The sequence below is a fragment of the Neofelis nebulosa genome, chromosome 16 (genome assembly GCF_028018385.1).
Source record: "Neofelis nebulosa isolate mNeoNeb1 chromosome 16, mNeoNeb1.pri, whole genome shotgun sequence".
NCBI classification, from domain to species: Eukaryota; Metazoa; Chordata; class Mammalia; order Carnivora; family Felidae; genus Neofelis; species Neofelis nebulosa.
The window spans coordinates 33,212,606-33,228,243 of record NC_080797.1 but is presented as its reverse complement, the minus strand read 5'-3'; the positions used below and the strand labels follow the sequence as shown (position 1 = coordinate 33,228,243).

Here is a 15,638-nt window from a genome sequence, read left to right as displayed (position 1 = left end):
GATTAGGCCTCAGGACCTTGATGGTAAGAGGCTAATTAAGCTCTCCCTGCGAAAAGTTCAGAAATAGGAAGAGTTCTCTGCATGGGGCACCTGGCTGGCTCAGCTGATAGAACATGCAATTTTTTTTTTATTCCATGTATGTTGATTCTTTTTATCTATTTATTTTTAGTTTTTAATTATAAGATGCTTCAAACATATAGAAAAGCAGAGAACATATTAGTAATAGCACCAGTGTATGCACTGTCCCATGAACCCAACATAGAGCATGCAACTCTTGATCTTGGGGTTGGGAGTTCAAGCCCCATGTGGAGTGTAAAGATTACTTAAAAAAATAAATAAATATGGGCGCCTGGGTGGCTTAGTTGGTTAAGCGTCCAACTTCGGCTCAGGTCATGATCTCATGTTTCATGAGTTCGAGCCCTGCATCGGGCTTTGTGCTGACAGCTCAGAGCCTAGAGCCTTTTCAGATGCTGTGTCTCCCCTCTCTCTGTGCCCCTCCCTCGTGTGAACTCTCCTTCAAAAAACAAACATTAAGAAAAAAAATAGTAATAAGTAAGAATTTAAAAAAAAAGAAAGCTGTCTTCATCCTTGAAACAGGAACTAAAAAAATTTCACTATTATCATTACCTGCTGTCTCTTAAACGCATCAAGAAACTCGCCATCTATCAGGATATAAACAAATTAAGAGATTGGAATTTCAGACCAGTTCACTGGTGGACCTAAAGGATTTACACTTTCTACTCACAGCAGGAACACCTAGGTCAGGTATTAACATTTTGAGACCTCCAATTAAAGACTGTATAATGTTTCCTATATGGTTTTTGTAAGCATTCTACCTGGTTAAGGAAGGTTCTTTCTTATCAATTTGGACAAGACTTTTCACCATGCATGAATGAAGAATGTTATATACTGCTTTTTTTTTTTTTTTACATTTATTGAGATGATCATATAGTTTTTTCCCTTTAATCTCTTAATGTGGTTGACTATATTTCTAACATTAAATCAATTTTGCATTCCTGGCATAACTGATACATCCTAAATTGGTTCGGTAATTGCTCGTGTTTTAAGATTTGCATCTGTATTATAAATCAGAATATCATGTAAGTATCCTTGTCAGGATTTAGCATCAAGGTGGTACTAGACTCTCACTAAATGAGCGGGGAGTTTTTTCTTCATTTTCAATTCTCTGGAAGATTAGAAATTATTGGTTAAGACTGAAGTGACTTCCTATATGAATTTTGACAGAATTCACTAAGTGAAGTTAATTGGGCTTTCTGGAAAGACTTTTTTACTACAGATTCAATTTATATAATAGGTACAGAACTACTGAGTTTTCTTTTTTTTTTTTTCTTTTTTTTTTAGTATACTTCAGCAAGTTCTATTTCTTAGGAATTTGTCCATTTAAATCTTATTTTTGCATTCAATGGAATAAAGTTATTCATAATATTTTTATCTTTTAGTGCTGCCTACTACATCTGCAATAATGTCTGTTTTCATTATGGATACTGGTTTTCTAAGTTCTTTTCTTTCTTAATATCACAAGTACATCAAACAGCTAACTTTTGGCTTTGTTTTATGCTTCATTTTTGTTTTCTTAATCTCTTATTATTTCTTTGTGTTTACTTTGCTATTCTTTCTCTAACTTCCTGAGAGAAATATTTACTTCATTTCTTGCTTTCTCTAACACAGCATTTAAGGATATATATTTGCTATCAAATATATTACTTGAGGGGGGCACCTGGGTGGCTCAGTTGATTAAGTGTCCGACTTTAGCTCAGGTCATGATCTCATGGTTCATGAGTTCAAGCCCCGCATCGGGCTCTGTGCTGCAGCTCAGAGTCTGGAATCTGCTTCGGATTCTGTGTGTCTCCCTCTCTCTCTGCCCCTCCCTCTCTCTCAAAATACATACTCCCTCTCTCTCAAAAATAAATAAACATTAAAAAAAAATTAAATGGGAATGTAAGCTGTTGCAGCCACTCTGGAAAAAGTATGGAGGTTCCTCAAAAAAGTAAAAAGAGAACTACCCTATGACCTACCAATTGCACTACTAGGTATTTATCCAAGGGATACAGGTGTGCTGTTTCGAAGGGACACATGCACCCCAATGTTTATAAGCAGCACTATCAACAACAGCCAAAGTATGGAAAGAGCCCAAATGTCCATCGATGGATGAATGGATAAAGAAGATGTGGTATGTGGATAAAGAAGACACACACACACACACACACACACACACACACACACACACACACACACACAAAATGGAGTATTACTCGGCAATCAAAAAGAATGAAATCTTGCCATTTGCAACTACGTGGATGCAACTGGAGGGTATTATGCTAAGTGAAATTAGTCACAGAAAGACAAATATATGACTTCACTCATATGAGGACTTTAAAGAGACAAAACAGATGAACATAAGGGATGGGAAGCAAAAATAATATAAGAACAGGGAGGGGGACAAAACATAAGAGACTCATAAATATGGAGAACAAACAGAGGGTTACTGGAAGGGGTACAGGAGGGGGGATGGGCTAAACGGGTAAGGGGCACTAAGGAATCTACTCCTGAAATCATTGTTGCACTATACGCTAACTAATTTGGATATAAACTAAAAAAATAAAATTAAAAAAGAGTGTGTAAATTAGTGAATGAAGCACATATTTATAACAATATGTAAATAAATGCATCAAAAATTTTAAAAAATTAAAATATGTTACTTAAGGCTACTTCTATAAATTGTGAAATACAGTATTTGTATATTTCAGTTCAAAATATTTTCCAGTTACCACCGTGAATTTTTCTTCCACTGACTGGAAACTAACAATTTTCTCAAAATATAACAGGGTTTTGTTTTGTTTTGTTTAAATCATACCTTTTATTTTAAAACTTGGTTGCTTTGTGGCTTGCTTGATTTCAATTCTTCAAAATTGATACTTTATGACACAGATTATGGTAGAAAATTTTGATTAAATAAATGTTCCATATATCTTCAAAATTTTTGATTTTCAGTGATTGTGGATTCATAGTTCTATACCAACCATTAGGTGAAATTTGTTAATGTACTATTCAAATCTTTCAAATGTCTTTTGTTGATTTTTCTCCTACTTTTTAAATCAGTTACTGAAGGAGATACATTAAAATCTCCCACTATTGTGGTAAAATAAAATTTCTCCTTACAGTTGTCAGTTTTTGTGTTGTATATATTTGTATGGTAGAACAGATTTTTAAAAATAAATCCTTTTTCCCTCTTCCCACTTTAAGGATCATGACCAATAATCTTAACTTGTTTCTTATCTTCAAATTTACCTATTTTTTTTGGTAGAGATTGGGCATAGTACATCTTGAAAGGCATGTTCCCTGGCCAGTCTATTTGAAAGCTAACTTACAATATGGTTTAAACTGCAGTTTTCTATAACTAATCCTTTAAAAAGGAAAATACTAAAGTTCTCTATTTATTATTCTTAAAATACCTCATCCGCTGAAAAATAAAAGGCTTAGCAATACTTTCAAGTTCCCAAAGGAATCTTAAATAACAATTTTTACTGCTACTACCACCTACTGTGTACCAGGCACTGTGTTTTCAAATACAAATGCAATCATCCCAACAGAGTATTAGCTCTATAGTTTTTACAAAGGCAACAAATAGGCAAGTAACAGAAACCTGAGGCCTACTAATAATCATCACCAAATGTCAAATAAATGCTGTAATCAAAAGAGATCCTCTTCACCAAAACAAGTACCTCTTTCAGTGTGAGCACCCAACATGCAAGACTGGCTTCATTTAAGTACCTTATACTTCTGTCTCAATTCTTCTGTGTCTTCTTTTTCTACTTCTAGGACACGGCGCCGTTCGGTAGCATCTTCAGCATAATCAAGCTTCACAAAAATAGATATAATTAGTCTTCATTCCTAAAGAACCCCCAATTAACTATTAAAAAGTCATTTGTACAACTACAGTATTGCATGGAAATTAAAAACTTCATATTATACTCAGCCACCTCTTGCTTTATTGTCACCTCACAAGAAATATGTGTGCAAAATAGCTAATTAATCCTTTTGTGCTGGTGGTTCCCAACAGGCACATTTTTGATAATAACAGACTTTACTTCAACGTTTAATGCCAAAGAATTAGGAATGAATGGAGAAAAGATTTTAGGCAATGAAAAGAAGGTATCACAGATGACAGCTGTACACATGGGCAAAGCTTCTACCACAACAAACATTTTTAGAGTTGAACAACAATGGCTAATGAAATGAGCACCAGGGTGTGGGTTTGAAGTCTGATCTTGCCTTGTGGTACAACCCTGGGCAAAACATTCAGCTTCGTGGAGCGCCCGGGTGGCTCAGTCAGTTAGGCATCCAATGCATGATTTCAGCTTGGGACATGAGATTGAGCCCTGCATAGGGCTCAGTGCTGAGCATGGAGCTTGCTTGGGGTTCTCTCCCTCCCTCTCCCTCTGCCTCTCCCTTGCTTGCAAGCGCTTTCTTCTAAAAAAACAAAAAACAAACAAAACAAAACCGCAACATCCAACTTCTTTATGCCTCTGTTAAAATAGGGGAATTATCTGTCATCTACCTGCCTCAAAAGCAGCAGTAAGTGAGAATGTAAAAAAATATATATATATTTTGGGGGGCATCTGGGTGGTTCAGTCGGGTAAGCATCCGAATCTTGGTTTTAGCTCAGGTCACGACCTCGCGGTTTCATGGGTTCGAATCCCATGTCGGGCTCTGCACTGCCAGTCCAGAGCCTGCTTGGGGTTTCCTCTCTCTCTCTCTCTCTCTCTCTCTCTCTCTCTCTCTCTCTGTCCCTCCCCCACCTGCACTGTCTCTCTCTCAAAATAAATCAATTTTTAAAAAATTTTTAAAAATATATATTTTAACTTTTTATTTTAGAGAGAACACATGAGTGCGGGAGAGGGGCAGAGGGAGAGAGAATTTCTATTTATTTTTTAAAGGTTTATTTTTATGTGTGAGAGAAAGAGTGCAAGCGGGAGAGGGGCAGAGAGAGAGGGAGACAGAGGATCCAAAGCGGGCTCTGAATTGACAGCAGGGAGCCTGATGTAGGTTCAAACTCACAAACTGTGAGACCATGACCTGAGCTGAAGTCGGACGCTTAACCAACTGAGCCACCCAGGTACCACGAGAAATTTTAAGTTTATTTACTTAGTTTGAGAGAGAAAGCACACATGTGAGTGGGGAGGGGCAGAGAGAGAATCCCAAGCAGGCTCCACACCGTCAGCAAGGAGCCTGATGCGGGGCTTGAACTCAGTAACTGTGAGATCATGACCTGAGCTGAAATCAAGAGTCAGATGTTTAACAGACTGAGCCACCCAGGTGCCCTGAGAATTTTAAGCAGGCTCCATGCTCAGTGCTGAGTCCGTGACTCTGGGATCATGATCTGAGCTGAAATCAAGAGTCAGACATTCGACCAACTGAGCCACCCAGGCACCCCAGAATGTACAATATATTTTTAAATGACCAAAGAAAAATATTAAAACTACATTCTAATAAATGTATTCTTTTTTTTTTTAATATATGAAATACATTGTCAAATTGGTTTCCATACAACACCTAGTACTCATCCCAACAGGTGCCCTCCTCAATACCCACCACCCACCCTCTTCTCCCTCCCACCCCCCATCAGCCCTCAGTTTGCTCTCAGTTTTTAAGAGTCTCTTATTGCTTTGGCTCTTTCCCACTCTAAGCTCTTTTTTTTCTTTTTTTTCCTTCCCCTCCTCCATGGGTTTCTGTTAAGTTTCTCAGGATCCACATAAGACTGAAACCATATGGTATCTGTCTTTCTCTGTACGGCTTATTTCACTTAGCATCACACTCTCCAGTTCCATCCACGTTGCTACAAAAGGCCAGATTTCATTCTTTCTCATTGCCACGTAGTATTCCATTGTGTACATAAACCACAATTTCTTTATCCATTCATCAGTTGATGGACATTTAGGCTCTTTCCATAATCTGGCTATTGTTGAGAGTGCTGCTATAAACATTGGGGTACTGTGATAAATGTATTCTTGCATTAGCATCTGAATTTGGAATATCAATAAATACAACATTAAAAAAAATAAACTAACGAGATCAATTTACCTCCATTTCCATGCGACCCATGCCCATGACATCATATTTGACGACAATCGGAATGGGATCTGTTCTCCCTGTAACAGGAACACATAATCAAGGTAAGAGGCAAAGCTAAGCCAACAGTTCACTTCATACATTGGGTTTGGGTGGTTAGAGATCTTGCCTTGGAGTGCAGAGACCAGAAAGCTACAGTGAACCAAACACAAGCCATTCTCACAGCTTACGACCAAACCTACCTCTCCCAGTTTAAGCCCAACTAACCACCTTGGTTGACGTTCCAGTTGGAAATAATTCCAGATTACTATGGCAAAATTAAATAAATAATGCAAAGCACTTCTAAGCAATGGCACCAGGAGATTTAAAATCAAAAACTTCAGAAATTGCTTTTTAAAAAGACCCCCAAATAACTTTCCATTAAGAATCATTTCACTCTTACTATCTACTGACATCCCCCCACACACACTTTTAAAACCAGTAACAAATACTTCAAATTACATGCTTAAATAAAAGGGCACTGTTTCAAACATGATACAGGAAAACTGCAACTAGGTAACTGCAACTCAGCATGTTTAGTATTTTTTTGTTTTCAAAAGATGTTTTACAATTAACTGGGGCTGTGAAAATTTTTTAAATAAAAAGCAACAGTTAGTTGCCCTTCGGGACAAATTTTACTTTTGAACTGGTGCTCTGAGATCCCATTTTCCAGAGTGGATTTAACACTGGCTATAGCAATCGGTAAGCTGTGAAAAGGACTAGTTGCGAAGAAAATTGACTTTTAACTAATCAATCTATGCTGGAGATTTTTTTTTAATGTATATTTAATCCACTCATAACCAGCCAAACAAAGCAAAATGGGGCAGACAAGCACTTTACTACCACAGCTGTTTTACATCACAACTTGCGCTTTTTATTGTGATGTAAGCCCACTGAAAAGAGGACTTACTTACCTTATCCGTTGCACACCTTTAGTGAAAAAACACAATGTTTACTTCCCTCATCATTTCACTCAGGCTGGTGTAAACAATTGTTTTTTTGTTTGCTTTTTTGTGTTTTTGTTGTTGTTATACACACATATGTATTATACCTTTGGGCTAAAAGATGAGTTTTGTCAGGCTAAATCTGAGGTATTACCAAAACCAATTAAAAATAAATAAATAAATAAATAAATAAATAAATAAATAAATGCATGCTATATTCATGACTGGAGTCCTGGAGAAAAAAGAAGAAACTATTCTCTAAGTGACTGGCAACCACTCATATCCAGTTGCTCCATACTTGTGTGTAATTTTTGTCTTTAAAACATAATGAAAAACAAATTCAGAAGTTTACTTATCACCAGTATCTCATTATTGTTTTCAAACAATAAATAAGGAGATAATTAGGAATAATTAACAGTGAAAGTTGAAGTTAATAAAGACCATTTCATGCCAGAAAAAAAAAGAGAAAAAAGTTCTAAAATACAGGCTTCTTTTAGATACTGTTAAAGACTGCCAGTTAAACAAAATGAAAATGCATTACTACCTTATGCCCAATGGTATAATAAATAAGCAGTGACTGCAATCTTTAGCAAAAGGACCAAATTAAAGACAGGTTATAAAAATGACTTCCTAGGTGCAATATCACTTTCATAACGTCTCAATCAGGGATTTACTGGTAAAATACACAAATGGTCCAATGAAAGAATTGAAAAGAAATGTCAAAGAAATTTCCTTTTTTTGGTTTTGTTTTGGTTTTTTCAGTCTGTCAGAATTTGTTTTGCAAGAATCAAGACAGTTTTGGTACAAATTCATTACCTCTGTAAACCCCTGTTTATAAACTCTGCATTAGTACTTTTGCCTCCTAAGGCAGTCAAAGTTTGTTTTAATTTATTTATAAATTGCAGTAGCAAGTGCTAGTGCCCATTACATTGTGGGGAAATCAAGTTTTTGACAGTATTAGAATTTAATGTTTTAACTGATTTTTTTTGGCAGCTCTAACACAAACAGATACATCCCTTCTTAACATTACCCTTTAATGAACAAGGATCAGACAAGTTGCATAAGGAAAGGAAAGGAAAATGAAAAAGACCAAGCAGAAGGATGAAGGCTACAACAGAGAAAGTAAGCCTAACATATTGGTGCACTGATGACAAAAGGAGTAATTCAGTCTGAAAATAAAAAATTACCACTGCTAAGTTTACCATCACCACAACAAGTCCAGGATCATAATGCTGTAAAAAAGAAACACCATCTGTTAGGCAGAAACCATGAGGGCAGGAAACAGGCCTTCTAGCAGGCAGATAAGGAGGGGTAAAATAATTATTGGTTTGTCCCTCCCCCAATTTCAGCTGCAGACAGAGGAAGGACACTTCCAGCTCCAGCAGTTGTTTCCACATTGGTCTGACCAGGGTGTGAGATTTTTGCGCGGTTACTCGGGAATATGTCCAACCTCCTCTTTAATAATGCAGGGAGCGGTGGGGGGAGGGGGGCATGTTACAGTGAGAACTCGCTCTAGCTTCCAATCTCTCACTTAACTATCCATTCTGGTAAATCAGTATTCAGGGCCCAACTTCAGACTTCTTGAAGAAATAACATCAAAGACAGATCAACTGGACAGTGATCAAGTCATTTCCTTCAGTAAAAGAACTCTAAGAGGATCTGTGGGTTGGGAGGGGAATCATCACGACCTTGTTAAAAAATATATAATAAATAAGAGGTCTGGAAAATAACCTTGTACACTAAGTGCTTAGAAAACTTATGTGCATTAGAGTTCCGATATGAATGAATAAAACTCTTCAAGTAAATTTCCTCAGAAATTTGCTTCCTTTTAATGAAGTGTTCCCAGGCTTGCCAACATCTTTTTGCATACAACAAAGCCAAGCTTTGAAGGAGACCAGGACTCCAGAAAGTGGCATCAAGATGGCTGTCACATTTACAATTAATCCCCTCAGAGGTAACTCATCACAGAAAACAAACAGTCTGGCTTCAAAAATAATCTGAAGGTATTGTTAGAACATTGTTTGGTGACAGCAGGGAAGTACACTTAACTGCTGAATCATCCTGCACAACTGAAAGTAATATAACACCGTGTGTTAATTACACTTCAATTAAAAAAAATACAGGGATGCCTGGCTGGTTCAGTCGGTGGAGCATGCAACTCAATCTTGGGGTCCTGAGTTCAAGCCCCACATTGGGCGTAGAGCTTACTTATAAAAAATATCTATACATATATGTGACAACAACACCCAAAACAAAAAACAGTCTGAAGATGACTTTATTGCCTGGGCCAAGCAGCAATTTCTTTCCATTATTAAAGAGGGTCCAAACCAAGGAAAAAATCCTCTCCATTCATTCGTGATTAATGACAAATCCCATCATAAAGACACCACTGTGAAACACCTGAATAACAACTTATAGTGATGACTTTTCAAAAGGTAGGTAGCAACCAAATGTTTGCTGATAGGATATTCTTTAGAAAACTCAACTTCTGGGGCGCCTGGGTGGCGCAGTCGGTTAAGCGTCCGACTTCAGCCAGGTCACGATCTCGCGGTCCGTGAGTTCGAGCCCCGCGTCAGGCTCTGGGCTGATGGCTTGGAGCCTGGAGCCTGTTTCCGACTCTGTGTCTCCCTCTCTCTGCCCCTCCCCCGTTCATGCTCTGTCTCTCTCTGTCCCAAAAATAAATAAAAAACATTGGAAAAAAAAAAAATTAGAAAACTCAACTTCTTTTTTAAAATAATTGAACTAGGGGGTTCTACTGGCTGGTTGAGTCAGTACAGCATGTGACTCTTGATCTCAGGGTTTTAAGTCCCTGCCCCATGTTGGGTGTAGAGGTTACTTAAAAATAAAATGTTTAAAAAATAAAAATAAAATTAAAAAAAACTGAACTAAATCCAGGTTCCCTACTCTTTGTTTCTTTTAAAGGAGAAAATATCTCTTAAGATTCATTAAATTAACATTTTGTTACTTATTTCACTCCAAAGGAGGCAACTTCAATCAGAACACTAAATATTTTCTATAAAAGAAATTGTCCTCCTCAGCCAAAGATCAATAAATACTCTGTGATCCGGCCAAATGGAGAAGCGGGGCGGGGGGGGGGGGGGGGGGAGGGAGGAACCCTACCAGATCTACAATATGCCAATACTAATGTATTCATATGATGGGGAAAAATTGATATTCATATTTTCTAAATCAAACTTTAAAGTGTGCATATAAGCATCTCTTGCTAAAATGTGCACCTGGGTTAAGCATCAGACTCTTGATTTCGGCACAGATCATGATCTCAGGGTCCTGGGATCGAGCCCTGTGTCAGACTCTGTGCTGAGCATAAAGCTTGCTTCAGATTCTTTATCCCCCTCTCTCTCTCTGCCCCTCCCTTACTCATGCTCTAACAAATAAACGTTTAAAAAACGTGAAGCTATTATGACTTATCATAACTAAAGAGAGAGAAGAGAATAAGGCCAAATACAAAAATTCACTGATTAACTATAGCCACCTTGTTTCTGAGAATAATCCCTCACGAATCACTTTTGATTTTAATATAGTTAAAGATATATTAATCTACAAAACTGGCCCAAAGAACTGGACTGAAGAGAAATACTTTTTTGAGAAATGCTATTTTTAAAGAGAAAAACTCAAGGAATAGAACAATTGAGAAGAAAATATTAAAGGACAACCATAATTTGGTAATCAGTCACACTTCAGAATCAGAAGACATATAGGATTTCCCTACAGAAACAAATTAGAAATGAAGAAGCTTCCAAAGTGATTAAAACACTGGCTGGATAGTCAACAGATACAAGAACACCTCAATTTCTCTCTGCTGTCTTTCCCCTTACTAAGATTCATTCAACAACAAATATTCATTACAAATATTTGTTGAATTGCTACTACACTGTTGGAAGGCATTGGGCATATGGCAATGATCAACAAAGTCCTAAACCCCAGTAATTACCTATAATTAAACAAAATTATCTTACCAACTTAAACTTCTGGCATGGGGGTGGGGAACAGAACATTTATATATATATATATCTGAAAAAGCTTAAATGTATATATCTGAAAAAGCTTAAAAATATCTTAAGTTATCTTAAGATGTCTACAATTGTTTTTAAAGACTGACCCTAATAAAGCAGAAATAAGTAAAAGCCATCAAAAGTCATAATATTCACTTCCAAAAGGCCATTAAACTGATTAAGACCAAGAACCTAACCTGACATCTTTCTTACTTTAAGCAACTCAAACACATGTATGAAATATTTTCTGATTTGCGAAACTATTCAAAATAGAGGACTCTAGGAGTGCCTGAGTGGCTCAGTCAGTTAAGTGTATGACTCTTGGTTTCAACCCAGGTCATGATCTCCTAGTTCTCAGGCTCTGCGCTGACAGCTGACACTGAGGAGCCTGCTTGGGATTCTCTCTTTCTGCCCCTCCCATGCTTGCTTTCTCTCTCTCTCTCTCTCTCAAAATAAATAAACTTAAAAAAAAAAAAAAGGACTCTATATACTAAGCTATGTTAATGTATTTAAATATAATTTCATTATTAAAACAGTGATACAGCTTTCAGAAACAGAGAAAAAATGGTATATCTATTTCCAAGCCAAAGTTTCATTTTTGCAAATTTCTTCTGAAAAGAATAGTCTTTGGTATCATAAAAAGAATGGTTACTTTCAGCATCATTTAAACTCTAATACGATATATGCCATCTCCCTGCAAACATTAACTGGAAACATCAAGCATATTATTCCTATAGACATTAACGTTAAAAAAAAGAAAAGGAAAAAAGACTTCCTACTCAACAGAATTCAAATTCTCCAATACTACCAAACTAACTATATTCTTGCCATAACCTGTTTAGTGATCTATACAACAACCAGATTATTTTGATTTTCAAATACAGATGTTTTCTAAGAGCACAGAAATTTAACTGTGACCTAAAAGAATCCCCATCCTTCCATCTTACCAAAGTATCAGGGCTAGCTTTACAAGATAAAGTAGTTAAATTTTAATCACATGGCCTGTGATTAATAATTTAGTATTAATAATTAAAATATATTATAAATATATATTAATATAAAAATTACTATTACTATTAAATGTTACTAAACAAGGACATAGGGCGCCTGGGTGTCTCAGCTGGTTGAATGACCGACTTCAGCTCAGGTCATGATCTCGCAATTCATAAGTTCAAGCTCCGCATTGGGCTCTGTGCTGACAGCTCAGAGCCTGGAGCCTACTTTGGATTCTGTGTTTCCCTCTCTCTCTGCCCCTCCCCTGCTTGCTCTCTACCTCTCAAAAATAAATTGTAAAAAATTTATTATTTTTTGATAATTAAAAAAATGTAAATGAGGACAAAGACAGGGCAAAAGGCTTTAGTGGGGTGCTTGGGTGGCTCAGTGGGTTAAGCATCCAACTTCAGCTCAGGTCATGATCTCACAATTTGTGAGTCTGAGCCCTGCATAGGGCTCTGTGCTGAGAGCTCAGAGCCTAGAGCCTGCTTCGGATTCTGTGTCTCCCTCTTTCTCTGCCCTTCCTCTGCTAGTGCTTGATCTCTCAAAAATAAATAAAAAACAATACAAAGAAATTAAAAAAAAAAAAGGGTTCAGTAAACATTTTATGGAATCAGAATGTTAAACCTGAAAAGGACATGTCATCCACAGATGACATGAGATACACAAGCCCTTAGAAAAGATTAATAAATGGAATTGTGAGATGCTTTCAATTAAAAAAAAAAAAATCACCTAAAGAAAATCAAACTTTTACTCCAGGTAAGATTGCTTCGGCTAATTTTTTTTTAAAGTTTACTTATTTTGGGGCGCCTGGGTGGCGCAGTCGGTTAAGCGTCCGACTTCAGCCAGGTCACGATCTCGCGGTCCGTGAGTTCGAGCCCCGCGTCAGGCTCTGGGCTGATGGCTCGGAGCCTGGAGCCTGTTTCCGATTCTGTGTCTCCCTCTCTCTCTGCCCCTCCCCCGTTCATGCTCTGTCTCTCTCTGTCCCAAAAAATGAATAAAAAAACGTTGAAAAAAAAAAATAAATAAAGTTTACTTATTTTGAGAGAGAGAGAGAGAGAGAGAGAGGGAGAGGGAGAGAGAGCATGCGCATGCACCTGTGAGTGTGAGTGGGGAAGGGGCAGAGAGAGGGTGGAGAAAAGAGAATCCCGAACAGGCTCTACACTGTCAGCACAGAGCTGGACTCAGGGCTCAAACTCACGAACTGTGAGATCATACCCTGAGCCAAAGTCAAGAGTTGGACACTCAACAGACTGAGCCACCCAGGCACCCCTGTTTGGGCTAAAAATCTCTTGACTCACTGAAGGTTGTTTCATGCTAACCATTATGATCAATTTAAAATTTTTAAATGGGAAAATCAATTTAATAAATACAATTTCAGGTTAAAATAACCCAAAACATGGGGCTCAGGGGGAAGAGGGAGAAAGAATATTAGGTCCTTAGTTTAAAAAAAAAAAAAAAAAAAAAAAAAAGGTTAAGGGTGCCTGATTGGCTCAGTTGGTTGAGTGCCCAACTTCAGCTCAGGTCATGATCTCACAGCTTGTGAATTTTTGAGCCCCGGGATAGGCTCTGTGCTGACAGCTCAGAGCCTGGAGCCTGTTTCAGATTCTGTGTCTCCCTCTCTCTCTCTCTGCTCCTCCCCTGCTTGCGCTCACTCTCTCTCATTCTCGCTCTCAAAAATAAACAAACATTAAAAAAAAAAAAAATTAGGTAACACTTCTGTGCCCTGAGTTTTACTTGTTTGTATCCTGAATAACTGACACAGGATCTGGGATAGAGCAGTGTTCAATTAAAAAGCATTTGTTGACTCAAAAGAATGAACATGTTCATAGTGGGTCTAGGACTTGTTCAGGTCTATATATTTAGTCATCATGGTACTTTCTGCTTAATGCACAAAATACTGATAATTTACTGTCTTGTAATCAAGTAATTATTTTATCAAATAGAACACACGGCCATATTATACAGGTTTCCATATCTCAAAAGATATGTAAGCTATTATAAAGAAATATTTGAATTTTGCATTACTGTTCATGAGAGGCTTGTTCAATTTGTTTTATCTACTGTCGCTCATTAGCAGTCAGGGAGAAACAGGCATTACATGTTTAAGGAGTTAGACTTAATATTCTCTAAGGCTCACTTCAAGTTTATTTCTTTAAGTACTTAATCTCTACACCCAATGTGGGGCTCAAACTCATGACCCCAAGATCAAGAGTCACATGCTCTTCCGATGGAGCCCACCAGGCACCACGGCTCACTTCAATTCTTAAGCTATAAGGAGTGGAAAATATCTGAGTAGAAAATACTTTGGAGAGTTATGTGGATAGTAGCGAGTCCTATGGCACTCTAATAATCCAACAATCCAACACCCTATTGGAGTTATATTCTCTTACCATTGGTTATTTTTCCATAACTACACTGAGAATTTTTTACTATTCCAGGATCACTCAATAACCCAAAAAAGACTTTCCACCTTCATTTAAACTTCTCCTCCTTTACTTTCCACATTACCTTCTCCCCAGTTCATCTTTAATTTTTTTCTTTCTATATTTTTCTAGGTAGTCCCCAAAAAAGCTGGGCTACAAAATCTCAGTTCTCCAATAAGAGATCATTTCTAAGCATTTGTGTCACCTTTGACAACCAGAGCCTGAGTCTCCACAGCCTCCCCTAAGGTCTCAGGATCGGTATGCAGATCAAGATAAAACAAACAGAAGAAGCTTTGGAAACCATAAATCACCATGTAGGATGTTGTTGGACTCTAAACCATTTACCTCCTTAAGGCTTCAGAAAATTAAAATCATTTGTTTTCCTTTCACTTCCAAAATAAAATGAACGATGCTCTAAAATAGAAGCTGTGACAAAAATGTAATGTTTTACATACAAATTGGTGATAATGAAACAATCCTATTTACAGATGGGACAAAGTGATTATCCAGGACCAATAACCCAAGTATTACCCAAAAATCTTTCCCACATATAATTCTGTTAACAAAATGAGACTGAGTTTGAAAAGGAATGTTACACAAATATTAAATCCAAGCCAAAAGTATAAATTTAAAGAAGCATAATTTTAGCAAGAACTTCTCCAAATTAAACATATAGTTCAAATCATCTAATAAATTATTCAGCTTATGAAAAATTGAATAAACACTGTCAAAATGTTTTACTATTTATTGGCATGTGGAGGAAGACAATAGTGGCTATGTATGTGTACTGAATAGCAAGATATTAATCCATGGTATGTCCCATTTATAATAGATGAACTCTGCATGGAATATAAGAATTCAGAATGTCAAGTAGATTGAAATTACTCAAAAATCTCCCTTATTTCCTTTGGACTCTCTGCTAAGAGTCCAGAGATGTTAGGGCATCCCTAGGAAAAAAAATTTTTTTTACAGTTCTAAACTCTAAGAATCCATATAGCATTGAAAGCAATTTTGTTTCCTCTTAGTTCCTATTTATCAAATACTGGTTCACTAGTGAATGTTTATAATTTCAAGTATTTCTACCTGGTTGGACTAGTCTATTTACAAAAATAGCATCATCACTGTATGCTGTA

The 15,638-nt window shown here is 37.0% G+C and overlaps 1 protein-coding gene across 13 annotated transcripts in view; it reads right to left on the bottom strand.

Annotated features, from left to right (window-relative positions):
* GPATCH8 (G-patch domain containing 8) overlaps positions 1–15,638 on the bottom strand; it is a 101,232-nt gene that overhangs the window by 38,185 nt on the left and 47,409 nt on the right. For 7 of the 13 annotated variants that reach the window (XM_058703666.1, XM_058703667.1, XM_058703669.1 and 4 more), the window contains 2 exons: positions 6,103–6,170; positions 3,793–3,879 (listed from right to left, as the gene is read on the bottom strand). In XM_058703666.1, the coding sequence (XP_058559649.1) occupies positions 3,793–3,879; positions 6,103–6,170 (155 nt within the window). Of the gene's footprint in view, positions 1–3,792; positions 3,880–6,102; positions 6,171–8,260; positions 8,306–15,638 lie in introns of all 13 variants that reach the window. The other 6 variants (XM_058703670.1, XM_058703674.1, XM_058703677.1 and 3 more) reach the window with 1 other exon arrangement.